Source organism: Protopterus annectens, chromosome 8.part0, assembly GCF_019279795.1.
Source record: "Protopterus annectens isolate FY-2018-M chromosome 8.part0, PAN1.0, whole genome shotgun sequence".
Classification (NCBI taxonomy): Eukaryota; Metazoa; Chordata; order Ceratodontiformes; family Protopteridae; genus Protopterus; species Protopterus annectens.
The window spans coordinates 664,488,045-664,515,523 of NC_056741.1; the positions used below are offsets into that span (position 1 = coordinate 664,488,045).

General features: G+C 41.3%; 1 protein-coding gene across 1 annotated transcript in view; it reads right to left on the bottom strand.

The window, feature by feature from the left end:
• Positions 1 to 27,479, bottom strand: part of LOC122808333 (immunoglobulin kappa light chain-like) — a 108,665-nt gene that overhangs the window by 15,882 nt on the left and 65,304 nt on the right. Inside the window, exon 4 of the mRNA XM_044079299.1 lies at positions 24,168 to 24,245. Within this exon, the coding sequence (XP_043935234.1) occupies positions 24,168 to 24,245 (78 nt within the window). The remainder of the gene's footprint in view (positions 1 to 24,167; positions 24,246 to 27,479) is intronic.

The following is a 27,479-nucleotide window of genomic DNA, read 5'->3' on the forward strand; positions in this document are numbered from 1 at the left end:
CAAACAGTACTACACAGTGAGCTTGAGTATGGGCAGCACACAGGATTCACCATTGTGGATTATACCCCTGCTATGAGTGCACACATTGTGATGTGCCATCTGACATGTCCATGACATGTAGTGGGCCGGATACAACATTGTCTCACTGTCCCATAAAACATACCCCACATACCAAACATACAACCCTTTGTCTGCATAACCCTGTGGACAGTGAAGTATATGACATCTATGGGTGTATGTCATATGGGACAACACAGACATGTGAGATAGATGGCCATCATAACCATTTGGCCAACACATGTTCACACATGGCCATGGAGGATGGCCAGAGACATGTAGCAACACACACTAGATGTGATGTGTTTGTGTGTACACCCTGTTGTACATTGTCTACACATGGTCCAACTATAGCCTTTGCTGAATGGTTATATTGCAGATGTGGAACACTGGACATCCAACAGGCCTGTGCACAGCTTGTGGAGGCATAACATCATTTGTCACAGCATGACAGTAGTCACCTGTACAGCATCCACATACATACACAGACAACCATATCAGGCCACAGATACAGTACATTTCCATTGCTGCTGTTGGACATCACTGTCAGCTGTGCACCTCGTGTGTGTGCTACACAAATGTCATGTGGGACATGGTGTATTGGCAAGTCTGCCATGTGTGGACATGGTTGCGAGGCAGTTAAAACATGTTTGCAGATGTGCAGGGGTGTCATCTGTAGGGTCTTCGATGACCTGTGTTACACATTCCACATCATGGTTTAGTGTGTATACACCTCAGCGACGTGGGTCACAATCCACAGTATATATGTATTGTGTATGCAGACAGTCATGGCTATGCACTGTGTCTGTAATTCACACTGTGTAGCAATAGAGACGCCTCATGATTCCATGCAATGGCACTGTGTCTGTACTTCACACTGTATAGCAATATAGATGCCTCATAATACCCTGCAATGGTCATGCACATCTGCTAAATGTGCATTTTATCTGTAGGGTGGACAGACAACACTGCAATGTGACACCATTACCCCACTGTATATGTGACAGGATACCATTGTGTTAAACATGTATGCATGTCAATGCACACGTCAGCAGATTACATGTCATACTACATGTTAATGTCAAGGTCATATGCCACACACCAGCAATGTGCACTGTTAACCTGTGCTGGTCCACATGGTGTAACACAGGGATGCATGCTTACTACCATGATTGTGTGAAATGCATGGCTTCTGCTATGACACATGCATGCTGTTGTGTGCAACCCAGGGATGTATGATAACTACCACTATTATTGTCTGAGCTGCATGCTGTCTGCTGTATCACATGCATGTTGCATGCCTTCTGTCAAATCCCATGTATGGTGTGTGTCTGTATGTGTGTCTGTATTGTAATGTAGAGTCTTTGTCTGCCCTCACAGGTGATGTAGGTGCATTACCCTCCTGTGGTCCATCTGATGTTAGTGTCCCCACAGACTCTAGCAGTGATGATGAACATATGCTTGAGGCACAGGCAGGGTTTTCAGGGGTTGAATATGTGCCATTGGTTGCCATTCCACCTAAATCCCCCTCATCCCCGCACACAGATCTCATGCCAACACATACCCCATCACCAGTGGCCATAGAGGAAGGACAGTTGGCATGTGGTAGCTTGGAACAGGAAAGTGTGGTGGCTATGGAAGGTGTGTATTCACACCATGGTGTCAGGCAAATGACTGGAGATGGGCCACACAGGCATGTGGCCAGTGCTGCTCGTAGGAGGACCTCTGGCCGACATGCCCCTGTAGGACAGAGCACAGCAGCTGGTGTCACCAGATGCATGTTTCAGGCTGTAATGGTGGCACAGGCACATGCTGAATGGCAGAACAGAGAACAGAGGATTCAGAGGGCTGTTATCCGTTCTTTAAACAACAACATCCAGGCAATGACAAATGCTCAACACCAGATTGCTGAGGTTTGGACAGACGATTGGGTGACATGGTTGGAATCTTTGACTGTAGCATGACAATCCGTGAGCATGAGCTGTCTGTGCTGGAACATCTGGTAGGAGTGAGGTGTAGGGCATGTGGATGTAGGCCAGCTATGTCACCTGGTGCAGGTCTATGTGAATGAGCTACCTCATATGCCCACTCCCATAGTGGTGGTAGCAGAAGCAGTGCAGCTGGTGCTGTGCTGTCCACACCAGGACACAGCAGGCCATGTGCACGTGGCCCTGGATGGTCCCAACAGGGACATGGTACCAGTAGACATGTGTCATCAGACAGTACCCAATCTGCACCTCTGCCTGGTAGTACCTGTGCAACCCCTGGCAGGCTCAGGTCACATGGCCATGGCCAGACACCATGAGCTGTAAAACCTGGTCTGTACAGTCTGGAGCTGTCAATAATACCCCTATGTAGGCTAGACCCATGGCAGAACTGTGTGCACACATACACATACACACCAGAAACATCTGTAGGGTACCACAACACACACATGCATAACAACCACACATGGCCAATTAGATCACAGGTCCTAACCCACACACATGATGTCATCCACTGGTGCAGCCTAGGCCCCTGGCAAACATTATCACCCTGTGCATATGATGATGCCTGTGCTGCATCCCTGTCATCCACACCATCGGTGCAGGGACATGCTCATATGGTCTGATGCACAGGGTGAACAGAATAGGGAGATAAGTGTAGATTACAATTGTTGTGTACTGTTACCACACAGCAGACATGCATGTTTAGAATGCATTGTTTTCTGTTCACAGTATGTGTCTTGGTAACAACAGTAACAGCATGTTGGTCATGATGTCCTGCTTCCCTCCTTCAGGTCTAATTGCATGTGCCATTGAGTGTCAGTGTTTGCAGTTAGCTTCCCATGTGTAAATGTAGACTACTCACAGGTATGTATGGCAATACCAGCATGCTATTCATAGCTTCAACCTCACTGTTAGAAAGGCTGACATTCCAAGATTCAAGTGAGTTGATACATCTTTTGCAGCGTGGAATTTTGTTAGCGAGTTGGCTGTGGCAACACCGATACCCGTGTGCCTGGACTCCCTGGTCCTCAAGTAATTGTTTACATTGTTTTCTTGGATATCAGTGGTTTATGACATTCCAAAGATGTCTACACATCTACTGATCCAGGAGCATGGGAGCTGTGTACTAAGCTACAGTGGCTAGAGACGTGACATCTATACCGGGTGACATCATTGGTACAGTTATATGGGGCAGAGAGTTTATATAGCAGTCTAGCTGATGACAAGGGTAGAGGTCAGTTGATAGCTTGAGGCCTCACTGTGTAGCAGTAATACACATTCACATTACAGGATGAGACCACACAACTACACACACACACACACACACACACACACACACACACACACACACACACACACACACACACACACATGCACAGGCATTCCCACACATGTATTCAGACACACAGTAACACGCCCACACTCACGGGGTCAATGACACTGTAACACACACACACACTTGATAGTGTTGAGGTGAGGACCCCTGCCTATGTGGTAAACACCATTACAGTACTGTGCACTCACATGATGCGACACAGAGAATATGCATGTACATTTAGTCAGTAATGCCTAAAATTGACGGCATCAACAGGGTAGTAGATTGCATCACCTGGAGGGGTTAGGGGTCCTATCTGTTCACTATGGTAACATACATCCTCACTCAATGGACCAGACAGCCATACATACATACACACACACACACACACACACACACACACACACACACACACACACACACACACACACACACACACACACACACACTGTGGAGTCCACAATTGAATGCACCTATGTCATGCACATACAGATAGCTCACATGTGTGTGATACACACCCCACCCCTGCCTATGTCTTGCTTTCTACAATGCAGTATGCACAGATCTCTACAACAGTGTACAGGAGAGTGAGTAACAATCGGGATGTATTCCCCACCATACGTGGCATATATGGACACACAAGCAAACATGCATGGCAGTACCGTGAATCAAATTCCTGCTATCTTATGATATGTATGACAGACATGCAGCAGTATTGCCTGCATTACAATGTCTACCAATGCTACCTTTGGCAATTGTGCTGATATATGCACATGGAAGGTCTTAAGTGTTACAGGTGTCAAGTGATTTACAGTCAATGACACCCTGACCACTGTGTAGGTTGTATGTGTTCCCCTTCAATTAACAGAAACATAGCTTAGTGTTTGCACATGTTATTGTAGGACTGTTTGTGACACACCTGTGAGCTGTCCTCAGCAAACATCCATCTGCAAAGATGGCCCACCACTTAGTTATGTCCACACATCCATTCATACCTGATGTACATCTTACCATACTGTCAGTATATCGCCATTTACAGTTGGCAATGATGGGGCTGCATTGCAACTGCATGTTGTAGTAAGACACACGTCACCTGCAAACATCAGCTTCTGCAGATGCATGGTAGCTGAATGCACACCACTACATGTACATGTGTGCAGGTCCTAAATTCCTCTCATTTAGCCATGTTTCTAGGCATTGCAATTGGTGGACATGTGTGATGACATGCATGACACATGGACTGTTGTATGATATGATAGTTGTCATGGGTAACCAGTACAGAGGGAATGTTAACTCAGTCCACATTGATATCATACCTTATGTACTGTTAGCATTCAATAGCCATGGACCTACCTTCCATGTGCATGTGTGTAATTGCTGTAGCCACCTGTCTGCATGAAGGACAGCAACAGCTATGCTATATACATATGTGTTGCGTGTGTGTGTGTGTGTGTGTGTGTGTGTGTGTATGTGGCATGTACATATCCATGGCAGGTACATGTATGTCATATCCAAACATGAGGGTGTTTACTGGTGTACAGCAACAGTCATCTGTTACTGCTGTATATGACCCAGGGCACCTGTTATGTGTACAGCTGACCTGGTTACGAACAGTGGTATCATTGCATTGCATAACACATGATGCAACTGTGTCAGTACATGGGTAGTCTGCAAAGTTGATGTAGAGCTAGGTACAGTCCACTGGTCATGGGTCACATGGTGTTGTACTATTATATGTTCTATCACATGTATGGATGTGTGTTGCTGGACCAAGGACATGGTGATGTCTGAGGACTACATCCTAGAATGCGGCTTTTGACACTGTGATCTGCACCTGACACATCTGTGATGCCTTTTGAGGGTGCACTGGTCAGTATATGTGAGTGGCCTTCATGTATGTGGGGACATCACCACCTGGAGCGGTCTGTACCTGTGTTATGGCCCACATGTCTGTATCCAAGGTATACAGTGGTAGTGCTATTGTGCACAACTGAGTCTTCACCCAGGTGTTCCTCACTGCACAGATGTCAGTATTCCCCATTGTTGGATCTACATTGGGCAGCTGTGATTATGAACGCTACACATCTAGCACTGTTTAGCATACACATACAATGCAGTTGCCCTCTAGGTGTCAGGGTGTTAACCTGGTCTCAGGACATTCGACTATGAATGGCACTATATGGGTGAAGTAGCCACTCCTGGCAGGACATCACCATGGGTGGTAGTAGTGTGCCAGGTTTAGATTGGTACATCTAAGGTGACGGACAGCAGCAGACATCGTGTAGAAGACCGGTGTCAGATATATGTAGCGCAGTGTTCCTGCTAACAATGACAACTAGACACCAGAGTCCATTAAAATGTGTTGTTCATGTCTAACTGTAATAGCATGGCCACTGTGCCCTTCCATGTTTAGAATCAGAATGCATACAAAACAGCCTTGTGCTACTAAGTGTGTGAGCATGCCCAGTATAATGTTGTGTAGATGGACACATAGTGCATTCCAAATGGCCATGTGCTACTGTGTGAGCATGCCCAGTGACACCTTGTGTTGGTTATGTGCCTCTATATGTATGGGCATGGCTATTGTAACCCTGTATAGCGATAGTAGTCGTCCAGTCAACAGATGGCCATACCCCACTTCAGGATGGATTCCTACATTGAACACAAAGGTTCACAGGTATGTACATCATAACTGCCAGCATCCATGTCGATGTCCGCATTCCTAGAAAGTCATATTGACAGTCTTGAAAGGTGTAGTGTCTGTGGCGTGGCTTATATATATGTAGTATTGTAATAGTGGTCTGTAGATAGGCAGTTGTCTTGATCCCACCACTGGTGTGTGTTTGTCTCCATCCGACTGGGGACAGAAATATGCTTTTAGACTGCTCACACTCCATACAATCCCTATCGCCGTCTTTGCCAATGCTGATGATGTCACCCACCTAGAAGTACACCTCTGGGAGTGCGGTGTCTCAATAATCTCGGTAGCGCATTCTGTAGCTGCATAATGCTGTAGTGTGATAAGGTCGTTAAGTTGGTGTTCTAATCCCAGCCATGTCAAGTGTGTGTGTGTGTGTGTGTGTGTGTGTGTGTGTGTGTGTGTGTGTGTGTGTGTGTGTGTGTGTTTCTGTCTGCCTGGGTACAGAATAATGCTTTTAGACTGCTCACACTCCATACAATCCCTATCACTGACTTTGCCTTTGCTGTTGATGTCACCCACCAAAAGTACACCTCTGGGAGTGCTCTGTCCCAGTAATCTTGGTAGCGCGTTCTGTAACTGCGTAATGCTGTAGTGTGACAAGGTAGTTAGGTTGGTGTTCTAATCCCAGCCATGCCAACTGTGTGTGTGTCTATGTCTGCCTGGGGACAGAATAATGCTTCTAGATTGCTCACACTCCATACAATCCCTATCGTGTACTTTGCCACTGCTGATGATGTCACCCACCTAGAAGTACACCTCTGGGAGTGCTGTGTCATAATAATCTCGGTAGCATGTTCTGTAACTGCATAATGCTGTAGTATGATAAGGTAGTTAGGTTGGCGTTCTAATCCCAGCTATGCCAACTGTGTGTGTGTCTCCATCTGCCTGGGAAAAGAATAATGCTTTTAGACTGCTCACACTAAATACAATCCCTATCACCGACTTTGCCATTACTGATGATGTCACCCACCTAGAAGTACACCTCTGGGAGTGTTGTGTCCCAATAATCACAGTAGCGTGTAGGTGTTCTATTCCAAGGCATGACAGGTGTGTGTGTTTTGCAATCATATCCTATGTGTTGGTGTCTGTGAGTGGCTAGCTACTGGATGTGTTGAGGAGCGTGTTTTGTTGTTTTCCTATATAGTGGCCATAAATGTCACAATCGGCCAAGAGACTGGATTGGCAAGACATACACATACATTTGGTAATAGGTCTGGTGAGTAATGTCAGCAGCCCTAATCTTACCCTTAATACAGTCTGAACCCGTGTGACACACAGAAACACTATTGTTGATATTAATAACAGTACATAATGCAGGAGGCACATGTGGTTTCCTTTTCATTCTTGTCTAATGCTTTGGTGTCACATGGTCCACTGTTGTGATATATATTCTATAGCTACGTATATGTGTGTATATGTATATGTGTTTATATTATATATGTATATGTATATGTGTGTGGACATTACCACACATAAATCTACATGATGAAATACATGTCCTATACTTCTGAATGCCTGTGCTAGATGATCTGTACATGATAACCTCAGATGTATGTATATCTGCCATGGCTTAGTGGTAAAGTACATTGTCTGTGGTGTTCAGGGTCCCAGTTTCGAGATGTGCAGAGGCTGGTTGTTTTTTTTGCTGGGAAGAACAAGGGACATTGAATATGGTGATAGTAAGGCACTTTTAGCCGGTTGTGTGCGGGTCTGCGCGAAAGTAAGCAGTGGTTATTTTTGGGAAGGCTCAGTATGGGTATCTATATGGGTATAGATAGCTGGGCACAGGACTCGAATATAGGTGAAAGCATGGGGTGGGTGTGTCAGGCATACTGTATGTAGATTGGAGCCCTGTGTCTCGGGATTGCTCCTGGCTTAGCACGCCTAAGCTAGGGGTATGTCTATACCTGCATAGTGCAATTGTTCGGGACAACAGCAGTAGGAGAGTAGTCAAGGTGAAAAAGCTGGGCAAACAGGTGATAGTTATCACAATCAGCAGATTACAGGCCCAGCAGACCAGCCCGGCCCAGAACACTACGATAAAATGAGTAAGCACCATCCCCTCGGGTCTTTCCACACTCTACACCACCGGTGTATACATGCAGGGAAATTTTACCAAACAATCCAATGAAATGAGAAGGGCTGCAGCAGGCAACATAGACCAACATGTGCAGGAGGCTGAGGGTGGTGAGGATGTGAATGCTGCCAAACAACCCTCAGTGAGGAGACAGAGAAGACTGTACAGACCCAAGGTAACCTACCAGGGGCTACATGAGCTAGAGATAGTGGAGCGCTATGGGGTGGGCAGAGACCTCCTACAGCAAATTGTTGCGCTGTGCCGGCCACACCTGATACATCGAACAGGCTGAGGGGAACCCATCCCAGTGGATACCAAGGTATGTGTAAGCCTAGGTATACTAGCCACAGGTACCTCCCAAGGCACAACTGGGGATATCATGGGGATCTCACAGGCATCTGCATCCAGGGTATTCCACCAGTTCCTGGATGCCATGTCAACCACATGCCAGTGAACACGTACATTTCCTTAACACTCGTGAGGTGTTGACCAGCAATATGCATCTCTTCCACCCTGGGGTAGTGGGTGCTATAGCCTACACACATGTATGCATCAAAGTACCACCCAGTGAGCAGGGTAGGGCCTACATTAACCACAGGGGCATCCCCTCCATCAACTGCCAGGTTGTATGCGATGCCCAGAGCATTATACTAAATGTGTGTGCTGGCTGCCCTGGAAGCTATGACGATTCTGATATATGGCCAATGACGCAGCTGTACCACAGCTTTACCAATATGGACATCCTCTACGTTCACCTAGTGGGGGATGCTGGGTATCCACTGGAGCCATGGATGAGGACACCCATCAGAAATGCACACACACCTGAACAACTATGCCATAATGAGGCACATGCACAGGCCAGACATATAATAGAGCGTGTGTTTGGGATGATCAGGTCACGGTTCCAGTGTCTGGACACATCCAGTGGAGCCTTGCATTATTCACAGCTACATGCACCTAAGTTATGGTATGGGCTATGCTACACAATATGATCCTGCGGAAACAGCTGCAGCAGGAACAGCATGGAGCAGGGCCACACAGCGCCCCACCAATCCCAAGGCCTGTACAGGCACAGAATGACTCGGAGGAGGAACAACCTGAGCCAGACCCAGTAGGCAGAAGGAGTCGTGCCATGTATGACTTGGCCTTGGCAAAGAGGCAACACATCACATATGCACTGACACAGTAGGTACCCAGGGAATGTCACCCTCTCTGACTCACAGAGACAGGAAAAGGGATGCCAAACATGACACTTCCTGTGCTCAGCCATGTATAGGAAGTGCACTATGTGCATCCGACAAAGGCAGCCCTCCAGCACCATCCCCAGGTCTGGCACACCCTCAAGGTAAGTAAATCAACTTACCAATTGGCAGTTGTATTAGAATGTGTTGTTACCTGTAGCTATGGTATGGATGTGAGCATGCAACTGATGAAGCTCTTCCACCTGAATAAGAGCAAAAGCTTAATCATCTATTCAGTGTCTGAGTGTTTATTTCCTTTCTACTAGCTCAGTAATAATTACTACACCTAAAAGAAGTCTGAATTTATATATATATATATATATATATATATATATGTATATATATCTATATATATATATATATATGTGTGTGTGTGTGTGTGTGTGTGTATATATGTGTGCATATATATATATATATATATATATATATATATATATATATATATATATATATATATAAATATGTGTGTGTGTGTGTGTGTGTGTGTGGGTGTGTGTATAAATATATATATATATATATATATATATATATATATATATATATACATCTGTGTGTCCGTTGACCAATACATGTCCCACTCACATGCACATGTACATGCGTATTGGGTTTTATATATGCTTCAACAGCTTACTATTGCCTTAGTCATTATTACACCGACACTTCACTCCGGTTATCTTGTAATCGGTATTTAGCACGGTATACAGCGGACAGATGCCGTGTGTTCATGTACAGATTACTAATAGAAATGTGTTTGTGATACAGTGTCATTTTGACCTGTTCCTCATCTGCACAGCCTATTATTCCAGCTACTGTCTTTGTTTGTCTGTGCACATTCATATTATTTATGTCAATAAATGGAGTGCATCTGTTACAGAGAATGTACTTCAACATATTGTTGTCTTCATGTGCGTATGCATATATACCTATTACATACTAGCTGACCTATACGGGGCAGTCCATTGGAACTGGCCCAACCAACCCTGGCATTCCTGGATCCATAATCGCATAACCATAGTTCCTCCACCCCACCCGTGTTGAGTTTATACTCGTAACAGCCATTATCCACTTGATATCGCAGCCATGACACACCTTTACACATTGCCCTCTCCAGAGCGTTTGGGGCCCTACACACATTTTGTACCACCTCGTGTATTCACAGGGTCTCCCGCCATTTATATTTGCACATACGTGCCTTTCCTGGTGTTATGGACTATGGCCATTTGCGGTTTGCAAGTGTATGTGGTCCCAACATGGACTACATTCCGTCTGTGTGTAATGTAGATATAGCAGTTCAAGGTTGTTATGCCCACTGGTAGAACCCTGCCTCTGGTGTGAATAGCAGTGCTCTGCTCAGTCTTGGGCAGCTTTATCTGACATACACTGCAAGCACTATATAATACCTTAGTTGCTCTCGATTCCCTTCACAACCCTTGTGTATGCTTTATTCTTACAGCGTTCATTCTTCAAATATATATGTGTGTGTATAGATATATATATATATATATATATCTATATATATATATATATATATATATATATTAATGTATATAAATTACATCTGTACATAAAAACATACATTTCCTATGCTGGGAGCTGCTTACACCCGCGCAGGTGCACTCGCCTATGCTTACTGTGAGTTACATATGTTTATTGCTGCTTATTTGTGCTTACGTGTGCCTTATTCATTATGACAGTACCACTTTGATTGAAGGAATCCGGTTAATGGCCCCATGCGAAACACACATTCACTTTTACATGTTTAAATGTTGGCTTTACAGCACAGCAACATTCATTCCACAAGGAAAATGTTATGCGCTATAGTCGAACTTGAACCGGGAATGCCTTTACGTTAGGCGGATGCTCTAACCACTAAACTATTGGTGTTCTGCTTCATTTATATGTATACCCATGGTTCATAGTTACCTGAACACATGCCTCAAAACTTTACTTACACAGGAGGCATCCATTCTCCTGCTGGGAAAACCGCAGTACTACACATGCACCATTCCCTATTCCCTACTGCTCTGGACCCATGCTGTATGTTTACTCACTCCGAGGATATTCAGAACACCAAAGCTTACATTCTTGGCACATAGGTGTGTTTGATTGTCAGGGTGTTCATGTGGTCATCTGGGTTGTCCGACTGGAGAGCGGAACAGACCTGTACCTATTTGAAAGTCAGAATTAGCACGTGGACAGAGTTAGTCCCAATGTTACCATTCTACCTGTGTTTACAGATGTAGTGGTTTGCCCACCTCTGACCGACTTGATATGTCAGCACTACATAATATGTGGTGGGGGGTTCCACTGGTGTTTCCCTTCACATTCGTTATGACTCCTTTATTGTGACTATATATATATATATATATATATATATATATATATATATATATATATATATATATATATATATATATGTATATCTGTACATACATATACACCTACATACCTATTTACATTTCCCGTACTGTTGAATGTCCACTGCGCATCCCTCTGGCTTTACCTCCCTATATCCGACGGACATTTTTCTGGACGTCACATAAAATTAGTGGCCCTTGCATGGCTTGGACCCAGAAACAAACACACCTTAGTCACCGGTTTTACCACTACACCAGCCGTGGTACATTCCGCATGGATGGTACCCCCTCCCCCCCAAAAGGAGAGATATCTATACCAAGTGATTGCAGCCCCCCAAACATCTCCAACGCCCAAGTGAGAACTGGTCTCTCCAAAGCAAAAAACACAGCATCCATGGGACCTGATGGTGTCCCCGGCTGTGTGCTCCACGAACTCAATGAGGAATTAAACCCACAGCTAGGACAGCTGTTTAATCATAGTCTTACCTCTGGATACGCACAGGAGTGGCACTGCAACTGTGGTCCCACTTCACAAAGGCGGTGCCTCCACCGACCCTGGAAATTACCGGCCCATTAGCTTGACAAGCCTTATCTGCAAAGCCATGGAGAGGATCATAATGGACCTCATAAATAAAGACATAGGGAATTTGCAGACTTTGGATCCATCCCAGTTTGGCTTTGTCAAAGGCAGATCATGCCTTCTAAACTTGGTTGACTTTTTCAAACAGTCACCAAAGCCATTGATGAGGAAAGGCAGTACATACAGCCTACCTCGATCTGGCGAAGGCCTTTGATACAATACCCCACTTGGGTATCATTGAAAAACTCAACAGCTTAAATGTTAACCCATACATCACAAGATGGGTTGCAAACTGGCTGAGTGACAGAACCCACAGGGTCAGAGTTGCTGGCGCCATGTCAGACTCAAAGCCTGTCACAAGTGGTGTACCACAGGGCTCAGTCCTGGGCCCACTCTTGTTTGGCATCTACTTTTCCGAAGTACAAGCAAACACAGGAGGGTTATGGCTGACAAAGTTTGCAGATGACTGCAAACTGGGCGCCATAGTAGAAAACACATCTGACACAGATATCCTTCAGAAGGGTCTCACAGAAATGGATAACTGGTGCCAGAGCCATGGCCTAAAGTTAAATGCCAAAAATGCATAGTCATACCCTTCGGAAAAACAAGGTTACCCTAGCTACCAAATAGGTGGCAATCCACTGAGTACAGAAGAAGTTATCAGGGACCTGGGGACCCAGGTTGATAGTAGTCTGTCATTCGACACCCATGTAGCTAAAGTAGTTAGGAAGACCTTCTACATTGCCCACCTTATCATGAAGGGATTCTCATCTAGATCAAGGGAGGTCATAGTCTCCCTATACTCATCACTCATCAGACCAATGATTGAGTACAATGCCCCATTCGAATGTATCTGACCCGACACTTGCAGCAGCTGGAGAGGCCACAAAAGTTCCTCACCAAAAGGATAAAGGGTCTCAAACATCTGTCCTATGCTGCCCGACTGAAAGAACTCCAGCTCTATTCAGTAAACACGCTTGCTTAGAGGTGACCTTTGCCTAACATACAAGGCCATGTCAAACCCAGATTTGATGAATATGCTTCACCTCAAAAATCTAGATCCGTCAGAGCCACAAGGGCGGGAGACTTAAACCTCGACACGGCTATTAATAGGACGTGCTGGAGGGATAGATTCATCACCCAAAGACTCCCTATGCTGTGGAATAAAATCCCGGTATATGTGAGGCAGAGCACCTCGCTGGCCTTCTTCAAGAGAAATCTTGACCAATGGATGGGAGATCGCAGATATACCCCAGGGATTACCTCAGTGTCACTGCTCAACAGAGGCACAGCAAAATAATGGGTATAGTTCCCCATACTAAAGGGGTGGCGTAAGCCACAAAACTATGGGCTAGGCTTGTAAATGCCCTCGGGCAGATAGCCTAGTATGGACCTATGAACCTATGAACCTATGATATATGACTTCACTACAGGTATTCAACAGTACTGGCAACACATGTGACAGTTGGTTGGTGTACATATGTGTACAGACTTCTCAACCACTCACGGACTAATTTCAACAGTAACAGGGACAAGGCAAGGACAAATCAGGGACAATCACGGACACTTGTAAAATATTAGTACTATTAACTTGAAACATACATCTAGCGACATATCGTAGAGTGTTAGATTGTAGCTATTGGATGCAGATTTTAGACAATCCTGAAGGAATTGTTTAAGTAAGTTGATGCGTGTCTAATGTTTTTTTTTTTTTATCTATCCGTATGTTTCGCTGCTGCCTATGTGCATATTTCTGCTGTTCAGCATATGTTTTTTTCTTTTTTTTCTTTTGTACAGTATTTATGTTGATGGATATAATGTGTAGTTTCATTGGAGCAGGAAGAGCTTTTGACGAGGGTATATGGAGGGTATAACTAGTGCTAGGTATTGTATTTTTCATGTATTTTTCATGTCAATGTGTATCCTATGCTTAAGACAGTTTCTGTACATTTTTTAAGGTTTTTTTTTTTTTTTTTTTGATTTCAAATTGTGCTAATGTCCGTTGTGACTTAAGTTATATTATATATTTTTATGCATTATAGATGTTTTTCTGTGAGCAGTTTTTAAATTGATGAACAGTGCATTAGGTGGTTTCAGTATTGGTAAACAGATTACTCAGTTGAACAATGAATCAATTACTTAATTGTTAATTGTTCAATCAGCGTTATATTTTATTGGAGAGGTGTGTCTGTCTCAGAATATGTATAAGTATGTATTTTAGATTTTCATTCTGTATTAAGGATCTGAAGAAGCGTGGTTTACACGCGAAAGCGCTTGTCCGATTAAAGATTTGTGGTTTATCCATTCATTGTGGTGGTCCGTTCCAGTTTGTCCTGAGTAACTTGAAATGTTGACAGAATCAGACCATATGTATTAATACTTATTTTCTGAAGTAAAAGATGTCTATTACTCTTAATTATTGTCATTATTCATTCAGTGTAATTCGCCACCTTTCCTCTAAAGGTCACTGGTTTTAGTGGAATTAAGAGACTGGCCAGTTACTGTGTGAATGCTCTGACCATTGGTAGGGTTGCCACATTTTCATATGGCCAGTATGGGATATATTTCGGACACACCAGATTTTTCAGGCCAACACATACCCACAGTTAGTACAGGGTTTAGAACTTTACTTATTTTCCTAGATGAGAGCTTATTCTTGTAGCAGTTTAGTTGCTTATTTTGTTTCTTGTAAGATTTACATATTTTACATACAAAAATAACTGTTTTATGCAACTGTTACATGAAATATGGTACATACATAATTATTTCCTACAATCACAGGACATTTGCCATTGTATTATTTTTGGTCAGGACACACCTACTCAAACAGGGACTGTTCCTCACAAAGTAGGACAGAAGGTATCCTGCTTACGTCAGTGCCATAATCACCCTATATCCAACTGCCACTATGCAAACATGAAAAGTATATATTCTCAATAATGCTTGTGGGGAGCCGTGCATCACGGTCAGGTGTTTAATCCCAGGTAGTCGGTTCTGCATGACTGGCTGGAGGCTGAGCAGTCTCGTGAACCACTACTGCACATACAACTTGTGTCCAGATGTCTACAGGACTGGACATCGTGTTGTGACACCAAGTCTGATGTTTACACAGGATACAAATCCCATGGGGGATGTTCAAAAATTGAACAGAACAATAAACTTCGATATTTTGGGATTTATGAAAATGTGATAGGGTTATACATGCAAGGGATACATAGTTTGCAATCCTGAGACTGCCTAGGGTGAGACCGCCTACTAGATATGAGTAGTGGTCACTATGTGCAGATATGGCTGCGCCATGCTAGCAGTCTGAGTATGGCTGGATTTGGTGGACGTTCAGGAATGGGGTGGTTGTGTGCTGTAGAGGGGATGATGGGTATTCAATTATGCATCCAGGTGTGTTGTGGTTGGATGGCTCAGTTCAGGCCAGACCATTATGTGGGTATGTGCCGGTGACGTTTCTGTACATGTGTATCGCACATTTTAATATTCATATGTTTGTGTGATTGTGTTCTACAGTATGGCCTGTCAGGTTGTACTGTGGATGTGTATGTTTGTTCTTTGTGTTTCTTTCTGATTCACCAACTGCTCCCTCATACAACTCCAGTTCACCTATTTTGCATCCAAAATAGTCTCCTCTTGGCGAATTATTACATTACCCATCCCCCCACCCCCATATTCCACACACTCCATCCATCCCTTCTCTGGTTGATGGCCCATGGCATGGTTAAGGGAACACATTGCATACACTACATATCTCTGGTACCTGTATGGTTGTGAGGACTACCCTAGCATTTTTCACCTTCCACATGCTGTACATCACACACATAGGTACACGCAAATACTTATCTTTCATGACATGGTAGGTAGCCCGGGTAATACCTGTTCATCTTTGGCCCATCCTGACAAGGACGCCTTGGACCGCAAATGGGCAGATTTTGGGTGAATGCTCTGACCATTGGTAGGGTTGCCACCTTTTCATATGGCCAGGATGGGATATATTCAGGACACACATCAGATTTTACAGGCCAACACATACCCACGGTCAGTACAATGTATAGTACTTTTGTTTTATGCCTAAATGTAAGTTTATTGTTGTAGCAGTTTAGTGAACCTTCTGTTTCATTTACTTGCTTATTCTGTTTCTTGTAACATGTAGGTATGTTACATATGGAAATAACTATTGTATGTGACTATTACATAAGATGTGGGACATAATTATATCCTACGATTGCAGGATATTTTACATTTATAATGGTTTTGGTATGGACACAACTGCCCAGAGGGGGCATGTCCCTCACAATGTGGGACGGGTGGTAACCCTGACCATTGGGCTAGACTTTTAGCTATTGGTGGCATGCTAACACGATGCATTTCGCTTCCACTTGGTATAACTATCGACACTACAATGGAATACAGGCACGGGGTTTTAAATGTCATTTGTTCGAGGGATGGGTACTCAATATTCAATTACGTGCATTTGTGTTTGCTTCTTATTTTTGTGTTTGCAAAACTGTCTTGCATGTTTTGCATACGTTCCAGTATCCACAGACACTGACAGGTGTGATTACTGTTAGAGGCAGGATGTAATATTCAGCATTTTAGGTTGCACGTAAACAGCCGACATGACCACGCCTCCGTGCAGCACTTGGACATGCCCCATGCACTCGGGCACGTTTCCTATGCACTTGTATGTGGAGACAGCGCACCTTCATTAATATGCATATGGCGCTACTTCGCCATCTCTACGTTGCACAGCCGGCGCAAGCCTATCTCCGTCCTTGCGCCGAGCTTCATGAATCCCGGGGATAATGTATTTTGGAAAGGCTTCATGTCATTTACCTATGTACCTACTAGAACATTCTCTAAAGCAGGTAATCTAGTATAAAGACCTGGGAATAACCATGACTGCTAAACTTTCTTTGACATTCATGCTCAACTGATAAGTAATAAAGCTATGCATCAAATTGCATACATGTTTAAAAATCTTAGCACAAGGAATGAAATACATCTTATATTACTATATTATCTATATTATATTAGGCCAGTCATATAGAGTACAGTAACATTGTTTGTATATACAATGCATGTCAGTTTAATTATCGTGACACAGTACAAAGAAAATTCACCAAAAGATTTTACTTCACAAAGATTAAAGTTGTAATAATAGATAAAAATACCTCAATGTATTTATTATTCATTATTGTTGAATATGTGATAAATTAAGATTTGCCTCTAAAGTCTTTCACAACACTAGTTAACAAGCTATCTTAGAATTAAACATTTATAACTGTAGTTTTAGACAGAGAAAGGCTATGAAGTTTGATTTGGGTACTATGAGGATACAATTATATATCAAAAATGACTCAAAAATTGGTGATGTTATGGAATAAATCACCATTTCATAGTAGACACTTAAAATCATTTAAGAAACAGCTGGATTTATGGACTGGAGGAAAAGTGCTCGAGTCACAAAATCTTGGGGTCTGTGTTACTAGATGACCACATGACCTTAACACTGGTACACAACTTATGAACTTATGAACTTATTTGTTTCTGTATCTGTCTAATATATACTTCTACCTAGAGGTCAATGGAAATCATAAAAGGAAAATAAAGAGTTTCTTAAGCCTACTTCTCAACATTTACCTACCCAGTTTATTTAGCTGAAAAATCGCTAGTTGGATATGTGAACCTCTGAGCAATTTTGATCAGTCTGAGCAGCTACAAGATGAGTTTTGTAATGGGATTTTAACAATGCTCTTTCAACTCTTTCCACACTAGAATGACAACTTCATATTACCCCCCACTTTATGAGGGCATGCTAAGCTGCAAGAAAATCTGCAAAGATATAGGAGACTAAGCACCATAGCATTCTTAATATTTTTTTTCTTTTTTTTTAATCAAGACTTCGTAGCTTACTATCTGTAGCTATTTAATTGTCTACTGTAGTCCCTCTATTGTATCTGGTGGAATTAACTGTTCAGTCTGAGTGTGGACTAGTAAGGAAATTTGAAAGTAATTAAAGACTACCCCTTTTCTTCCTACATTGAATTATAGGACAAATTAGACAATGATGATGATAATAATAATAATAGTAATAATAATCATAATAATAATAACAAACACTCACATATGAATAAGTAGGTCCATACTTTCATAGGTATGCAACAGGCATGTAATTCAGAAAGCCTGTGAGAAGCCATGACTACTTAGCTAAGTCCAAGAATAATTTGATAATCTAATGAGTTACATTATACAGCCAAGGAGTACTATGCTACAATCCTTCAGGGTGAATTTATGATTGCCCATCCAGTCACTGAAATAGTTTTGAATGTGGCCATTGTGTTATGCTGCTTGATGTGCAGAAGAAGCTTAGTATGTATGTAGGGGATTCTATAGGTTAGGAAGCTATAATGTCAGCATGCTCTGTTTATGAGCATGTAAAGGTCAAGATCATTGATTTAGATCTTTGTGGGGTTATTTATTTTGCATAGAGTAGAAGATTAAGTTTGGTGGGGTCTTTCATAGCTCAGAAGTCCATGCTCAAATCAGCATGAAAAATCCCATATGAGAGAGAGAATATAGCAAGAAAGCATTTAATCTATGAACATTGCTTAATGTGTTCATACCAATAATTTTCTTGACTGCAGATCTTTATGGACTTTAAAGTTGGAGTAGACATTTAGAAGGGTCCATGCCATTCATGTAATATTTTACCCAGGGAACAGAGTTGGTTGGCCAGCTTTGGGAAAGCTGAACTTTTCCCCAATGCAGTGTGATCTCGGAGTTTGTATATATAATTGGGGGTGTGTGGAATATGTGGGACATAGCTCCCCACCTAGGTGGGTTTGATATTCAGTGGTGAGTGTTTCAGTATGCATATTGGTCCACTGTCTCTTTTGCCCTGGGTAAAATATTTGATGATTGAACATTCACTGAATTGAACATTCAGTGTTTTAAGTTTGATGAACAGAGGTTCGATGGATTTCTCATTCTATGACTGAACATAGACCCCCCCCAAAAAAAAAAACAGTGAGGACAGATAAGTTACACAGACGGTACACTGCACAATACTGACAATGGAAAGTTGTTAAATAGCATGGGGATGTATAACAGCCTTGCTGAAATGCAGGAAAAACATATATATCTATGCATTATCATGTTATGCCAAGTTGCAAACCAAAGTTTATGACTAATGGTATATGTGGATTGGAGGGTAATAAATAGGGATGACGATTCAAGATTCAAAGAGTCAAAGAAACTTTATTATTGTTTAGGAAACACAAGTTTTGAGTGTCAGCTCTTTTACAGGAAAAGACATACAGAAAACGACAAGACATGAGAGATATTAAAGAAAAAAAAATAACTACATTACAAAAAGTAAAAGTCATGATAGATGATGCACATGCTTGTACACTATTTATATACACTGGACAACATTGAATACTAGATGAGTGACACATGAAAAGAAAAGTACACTATACACAGAGGTGAGACTGGGTGATATTGCACATAAGGAAGTGATGGGAATTGCTCTTGAATGAGAATATAATGTTAGTATTTATTAATATAGAATTACTGTATGAAAAAGGAAAAGAATGAGAGCATAACAATCTATTCTAGTTCTGATACAGCCAGATTTATGTCTGCATTAATGAGTCTTATTGCAATAAGATAAAAACTGTTTGTGAATCTGGAGGTCCTGCAGCGGATACCCCATAACCTTCTACCAAATGCAAGTTTAGCAAACCAACCGTATGTTGGATGAGAAGTGTCACTCAGTATTCTGCAGGACCTCTTTTTACTTCTCATTTCAAAGAGTTCCTGTAAGGTAGTAAGACAAGTGCCCACGATCGTTCCTGCTGTTCCTATTATTCTTTGCAGCTTCGTCCTTTTGTCCATTTTGCTGTTACTGAACCATACAATGCAGTTGCTGGTGATAAAGCTCTCAATGGCTCCTCTGTAGAAGGTATTTAAAGCATTCATGGAGAGCTTTGCTTTTCATAGCCTTCTTAGGTAGTATAGTGGATAAATAAACACATATCCAAGTAGTCTGTCAGTAGTGGAACTCTAAATCAAGCAACATCTCAGAGGAGCAAGTGCAGATCTAATAATGGTCATTAACTCCAGCAAAAGGCAGGACCAAACCTACAAGCATGCATCTGAAAGGCAATCAACCGATCACAATGCACCACAGTGCCAAACAGCAGTACTGCAGAAAAGCAGCAAAATGGCTGCTAAATAGACAAGTAGGAGTATACAAACCAAGCAAACATATAATGGAATGAATATATGTTACAGACATATACCCTGTCAAAGACAACACACAGGTGTAGGTATGTATGTTCATAGGTTCAGAGGTTCATAGGTTGATACTAGGCTATTGGCCCTAGGGCCTATACAAGCCTAGCCATAACAATTCCCTGGCTATTTCTTCCCACACTATTTACTTCCCTGGACCTCTATCTAGCAGGGTGACTGACGTGATCCCCAGGGTGAATTTCCTTTCTCCCATCCAATCGTCAAGGTTCCTTTTGAAGAGGGCCAAAGAGGCGGTCTGCTTGACATGTATGGGCAGTCTATTCCAGAGTCTAGGGAGTCTCTTGGTCAGGAACCTATCCCTCCAGCATGTTTTGTTTATTGTGATAACAAGATTTAGATCCCTGTAGCATGTGGATCTGAAGGATTGGGATTTCTGTAAGTGTAGCATGTCCAACAGCTCTGGGTTTGACATGGCCTTGTATGTTAAGCAGAGATTACTTCAGAGTAGACGATATGTGACAGAGTATAGCTGGAGTTTTTTAAGGTGGTCAGCATAGAGCATCTGCTTTAGGCCTGTGCTTCTTTTAGTGAGGTGTTTCTGTGGCCTTTCCAGTTTTTACAGATGTCGTGAGAGGTGCATACCAAATGGGGAGTTGTATTCTATAATGCGTCTAATGAGGGATGATACAGTGGGACAATGACCTCCTTTTTTCTGGATGAAAAGCCTTTAGTGATGAGGTGTGCCACATAGAAGGATTTCCTGACTGTTGTGGCAATGTGGTTATTGAAGGTGAGACCACTGTCCACCTGTGTCCCTAAGTCTCTTATTACACTTTCGGTGTACTGTAGAAGTCAAACTGAAATGCATTCAACTAAATGGAAAATGTATGTCAAATGGCTAGATTGATCCCTGATGTCTACAGAACAGGACATGTATAAAACACACATACACAATAATGTGCAATCATTTCACACGAACATGTATAAGTAAGCAAGCTAAAAACTATAAGCACATACACATATAATGTTGTGCAAATGTTGGATAATGATACGCAGGTGTAGGTCAACCACCCTGCTATATAACAGAGGACAGTCCTGTAAGCATCGTTACAGCACATCAGCAATAACTCAATGAATGCTCACATCAAAAGTACATTTGTGTGTCATTATATATCTGACTATGAGCACACACATGTATATTCAGTTAGTGTGTACAACTGTTTGTGGAAGGTGTAAATTGATATCATTATATAATGGATGTGGAAATGCTACATACAACAAACATAGGGTAATGTACTGTTAAATAATGTGTTATCTGTAACACTGTGTATAGATTAATGCTGCATTGCTGTTTGATGCAGTCAGAAAAGTAGGACTGCACATAGACAGGAAGACAGGATATAACTGCGTATGATCCTACATGGCATCAGTATTGTCAGCCAGTGATACACAACACCACATTATGCCAGCAAGACATCATGACAATCGTCATCCAAAACACATGTGGAATGACATGTCTGTCTATTGCACATACCTGATACGGTAAAACACAATTTCAAGGAATATCACATTATTAATCATGGAGTATGGACAGCATATGTTGCCTGTCAGTCACCCCAGTAACACACATGTTTACAGGCTATTTCTTGCAGCACTATCTGCATGTTAACTGCTACAGTGCATGGACAATCAAATGTGTGTGTGGAAAGTGTAATGTGTTAATGCGTGTCATGCACACATAAAAACCAAAGTATATGTTACATGACAACACATAACCATGAGAGATACATGGTGTGCATTCACAAGAGTGCATATACAGTCCAATCAATGAAATGGCAATCACCATATTGGCAGCATAACACAAGTAGAGTACACAGACAATACTTATGGACTGGAGGGACCAGGCTGATGGGATTCAGACTCCCAAATGATCTTACAAGCTATTGCCCTTAACAAATCCTGCATAGCCCATGCCATATCCTCAAAGAAGGACCCCCATCATGCCCCTCATCTGTGTTTGGAAAGCATTGATCATGAACTCCCAGATATCCCGATAATCATCTCTATTCTGGTCATGTCAGCATCTCCTTTGGGGTCCAGGCAGGATGGCTATGATAGGGTGGGTCCTGGTTCTCAGCATCATCATCATCATTATCATCATCATCATCATCATTATTGTAATCACCACCATTATCCTCAGAAGACTCTGGCAGTGGCCTCACATGTGCTTATTGTCATCTTCAGATCAGGAAACATCCTCAAATCCCACGCTCTGTAAAACTTAATTGCGAAACATAACAGAAAAGAAAATCAAATGTCTGTCACACAGAACAATCCCATGAATATTGCAACACAACACAATAGGATTATGATGACAATTTGCACAGAGACTGACACATATCCATTATGGACAGAGTTACTTATGGTCCTATACGTCATAGTCCTAAAAAGGATGACAGTATTCTTTTCTGAACAATTCTATATGCTTAGACACACACACACACACACAGACACACACAGTCATTAGATTTGCAAAAATGTATGAATGCTCAAATCAACAGATTGCATGCATTTGATTTATACGAGCAGCCACAAAGTGTCATTTTTAAAATGAGGTGAAAGTGATCTGACAATATTTTGTACAATAGACAAGCCATATGACACAATATTGAAATAGGCAACATGATATTTGGCTGAACACGTACCAATATAATGAGTAAAATACTAAAAACAATGCGATATGTTCAGTCAACACACCTGTTGACATATGAGAATCTAATATATCTATTAGTAACAGTAATATATGTGTACAACTGTATGCAGTATCTAGCAAAACAATTAATAATCGGTAGCCTGAAAAAGCAAAACATTGTGAATATGCTTGCAGCTACTGAACTGCTGCAATCAAATGCACATCTGCTTAATTGTCAGTCAAACTAGGCCATAGGTGTGTTTCTACAAAAACACCTAAGTTGTCTGAGTCAGATGCAATACCAGTGCTGACTTGCAGGGTGTGCTGAGTATGAACTGCTGCAGTCAAATAGGTATCTGCAAGTATCTGTCAACCTAGGCTATAACTATGGTCCTATAAAAACACTGAAGGTGTCTGAGACAGATGCAGTACCAATATTGAATGGAAGGGTATACCACACAATAAAACAGCATTGGATACACTGCCACATCAGGTAGATTATACACAAAAGCTCAATTACCAGAAAGCACAACCAGCCAGCAAACTACACCAAACCATGAAGTATAAACAAAGCACTTAGACTTGCATGCAAAACATCCAGCTTCAAAGATGTGTGACAGATACATCAACCCAACTGTTATTTAGGTTGTGGAGTACATTTCCCAAAACAAAATGTGTGCTGAAACAATGGTTCAATCATACATAAAATATCCACATTGTTAGATTTTATTCATAATTCTAAGAATAGCTACAGTGTTATGATTTCATTTACCTTACTGATGCATGATGGGTATTCTTGCATTCTAATCAATATACATGTTATCATAGAAATACAGGCCTGTAAACAATTGAAGGCGCATTTCAGTTCATTAAAATGTGAAATAATCAATATACCTCTCTCCTTCTGCTGACCTTCAATTCCGTGCGTGTGCTTGATGCACATGGTTCTGTTCCAAGTGCAATCCTCCTTGCCTAAAATTTAAAAAAAAAATCATGAATAATGTATTCTTCAAATAACACCGATAAAGATTTCCACTCAGTTTGTGAACATTAGACATTCCTTTTTGAAGAACATTAGACACTCATCATATACAGTAGACATTTTTACCTGCAAGTGTTAACATCTTTGAAAAAAGGTTGGAGAACATGAGATTCAAACCTGCATCTAGAATCTGCAACCAATTGCAAACCTTGAAAGCTACTTGCCTAAATAATAAATCTTGATTGTAAAAGCATCTTCTTAATGCAGTGAAAATACTTCATTTTATGATATCATCTATATGGAGGATGGTCTACTAATAAGTAACTTGTCTTAATATTTTAAAGTATGAACACGTGCTGCTCATGTAGCTAAACAACTTGAAAATTCCATTCCATTTATCAGTGTGTTCAGAAACATTAATGGTAATGGAGAGCATACATTCCTCAAGCAGTGTGTCATGTAGCTTCTGTGAATAGAAACGCACATGTTGCTGTACATTATGGACATGATAAAGTATATGTGAGGACCACTATATTTTTTGCAATATTGAAAAGCACTAGGAAAAATACATACAGCTTCCCTGTTCCATATTTCAGCTGATAGTCTGCCCATCCCAGTCCCTGAAAATTTGAGTATGATGATGTTCTAGTATTGACTTAAATATTTCATAACAAAACAGACCTTCATAGCATTTTTGGAAAGTATACAATATTACCCAAAAAGTTGTTCAGACATGTAACGGTACAGACATGTAACCCTGCAGTTAAATAGCTGATGTTAACAGAACATTACTGATTATGGATATGGATATGTTAGGAGGAATTTGATGAATAACCAAGTTCTTTGCATCTATACTTAAAATATACCTTAATATCAATAACATCAATAAGTGTAATATGCTTCTCTAAATAAATGCTATGGGTAGACAAAACATGATGCTCATCTCTGGATTTGAGCACATAGCATGCTAAGATTCAAACATGCAAGTCTGTTGCCTTATAACCTGAGCTACCAGCCAGCACATGAAACTCTTAAAAAACAGATACTGCTCTACAAACCATGCTATTAGAAAACTGGTGTTAGAGCATTACTGTCGGTAGAAATTCAAAGAAGATCTCAGTGAGTCATTGCCATGCACAACATAAACATTAATGCAAAGTATTAAAATATGGTTCTTCCGAAAACAAGGCAACAGGTACAGCTACATGTTTCCCCTAGGTGGATTGGCACTCACAACATGCCAACATTTAGATGTGCTGGCTGCTGGCTTTACAGGCCAAGCAAGCAGTCAACACATTTGTTTTTAAGCAAACAGTCTACAAATCCTCTTATTAGAAAGCTGCTGTTATCAGAACATTACAGATTATGGCCATATTTGTAAAAAATTGAACACTATATAAGTGAATTGTTACCATACACAACCTAAACATAAAGCATCATAACATGGAATGAAGGTAACAGGTACAAATATATATTCTCCCTTTCTGTATTGGAACCCACAGAAAGCCAAACCTTTGGTACATTAGCCAGCTGCTTTACAGGCCAAGATAACATTCAAAAAGGGTTTCTTTTTAGAAAACAGGTACTGCAGGTTGTTTATTACAACTCTGGAAAATGGATGAATGCAGAAAATGCAAACAAATCTTGGACTTTTTATTGTAAATAAATAATAGCTATCAACACATAACTAAAACATGTAAGCAGTTGGACAGGCATTACATGCAATTGTTTAGAACAAATGATGTAATGACATTAGGGTTTGTATTCCAATGTTTAATGGTGCAATAGGTGATACTGTGGGACTATAATGGAAAACTATGAAGTGCACAATCATCCACAGCCTAGGCACTATATGTGTCTGTGATGCACGAGGACAGTAGCTGTGTGAAATTATGTAGTTAAATGTTGTAAAACATATTTACCTCTACAATATATGGATATTATACACATTATTAAATAAATTAACATATGGGAATTAAACCCATAGTTAAGAAGGAAATATTTACCAAGTCCACTTAATTATCCCTACAAGCTAAATGCCACAGCAGCTAGTAGAGGGTTATAAAAGACTCTATTTAATGTATATGGGATAGAAAAATATCTGTAAAATCTGTATCAATGCTCAGGTATACAAAGAATACTGATACTTACTGAAGGGATCTATGAGCTGCCTCCATACCTTGGTGACCCTCCTTCAAAGATCCTCTGTGTCCCTCCAATGCAGGTCATCATAGTGATGATGAACCTGCAGTCCAATGTGGTAAATCCCCATCCTCTGTCAATGCACCCTTTCAGTCTGGTTCCACGTGTCAATCGTTGTGAAGTTCCTGGGTCTGACTGTCATCCTCTGCTCCAATCTGGCATACACAGTCAACAACTGGGTTGTGTCATTGATCCAGTTGAGTGCACGGACATGTCTCAGCTTCCTCAAAGTAGCCATCATGATCCTCAAGTTGAAAAAGTGTGGAAAATGCAAAAACAGAGAAATGCTCACTGAGGTACCACTCAGTTCACAGTTCGCAATGGTCTGGTCAGTAAATGTATTAGAGTCAATATTTGAAAGTGGTGCTGATGTCTTGTTACTGATCATCGGAAGATAATGGGCACATGCCACACATGATACCATTTATCAATACCTACTGGGTGTTTACATCATACTCCTGGGTGTTTTGGTGCATAAAAATAATTTACACAGACGTGGGAAAATGTGATTACAAAAACATGAATTTTAATGAACCTCGTTAATTATGTGTTGTGCAAATCTTACTTCAACATTTGGGCACACAAGGTGCACATTGATTCTTTGATTCGGAGAGGGTGGTACATTGGCAATTGGTGGCATTTCTGTTTTGGTGATTAGTAAATCACTTAAAGTTAGTCATTTCAAAAGGTACATGTTTAAATTAATATTTACTCAAAATGTTATGTTTAACAGAAGTTCTTATAAGTTACTGGAGTGATGTTTTGAACTTTATATATGCAGGAGCTGTTCTTCTACAATTTATTTCATTTCCATATGCAGTTTTATAGACAGACTTCCATTGCAGATGTTAACAGTATATGAAGGCCAATTTATGGATAAGCTGCAATTCTTACTGGTAATTCCTTGCACTCTGTTGTGTAACTATGAAGTGCTATGAATTCTGACTTTCTGTGTATCTAGTATGTGATGTTGATATTACGGATATTTCTTAATTCATGTCTCGTAACAAAGTTGTTAATAA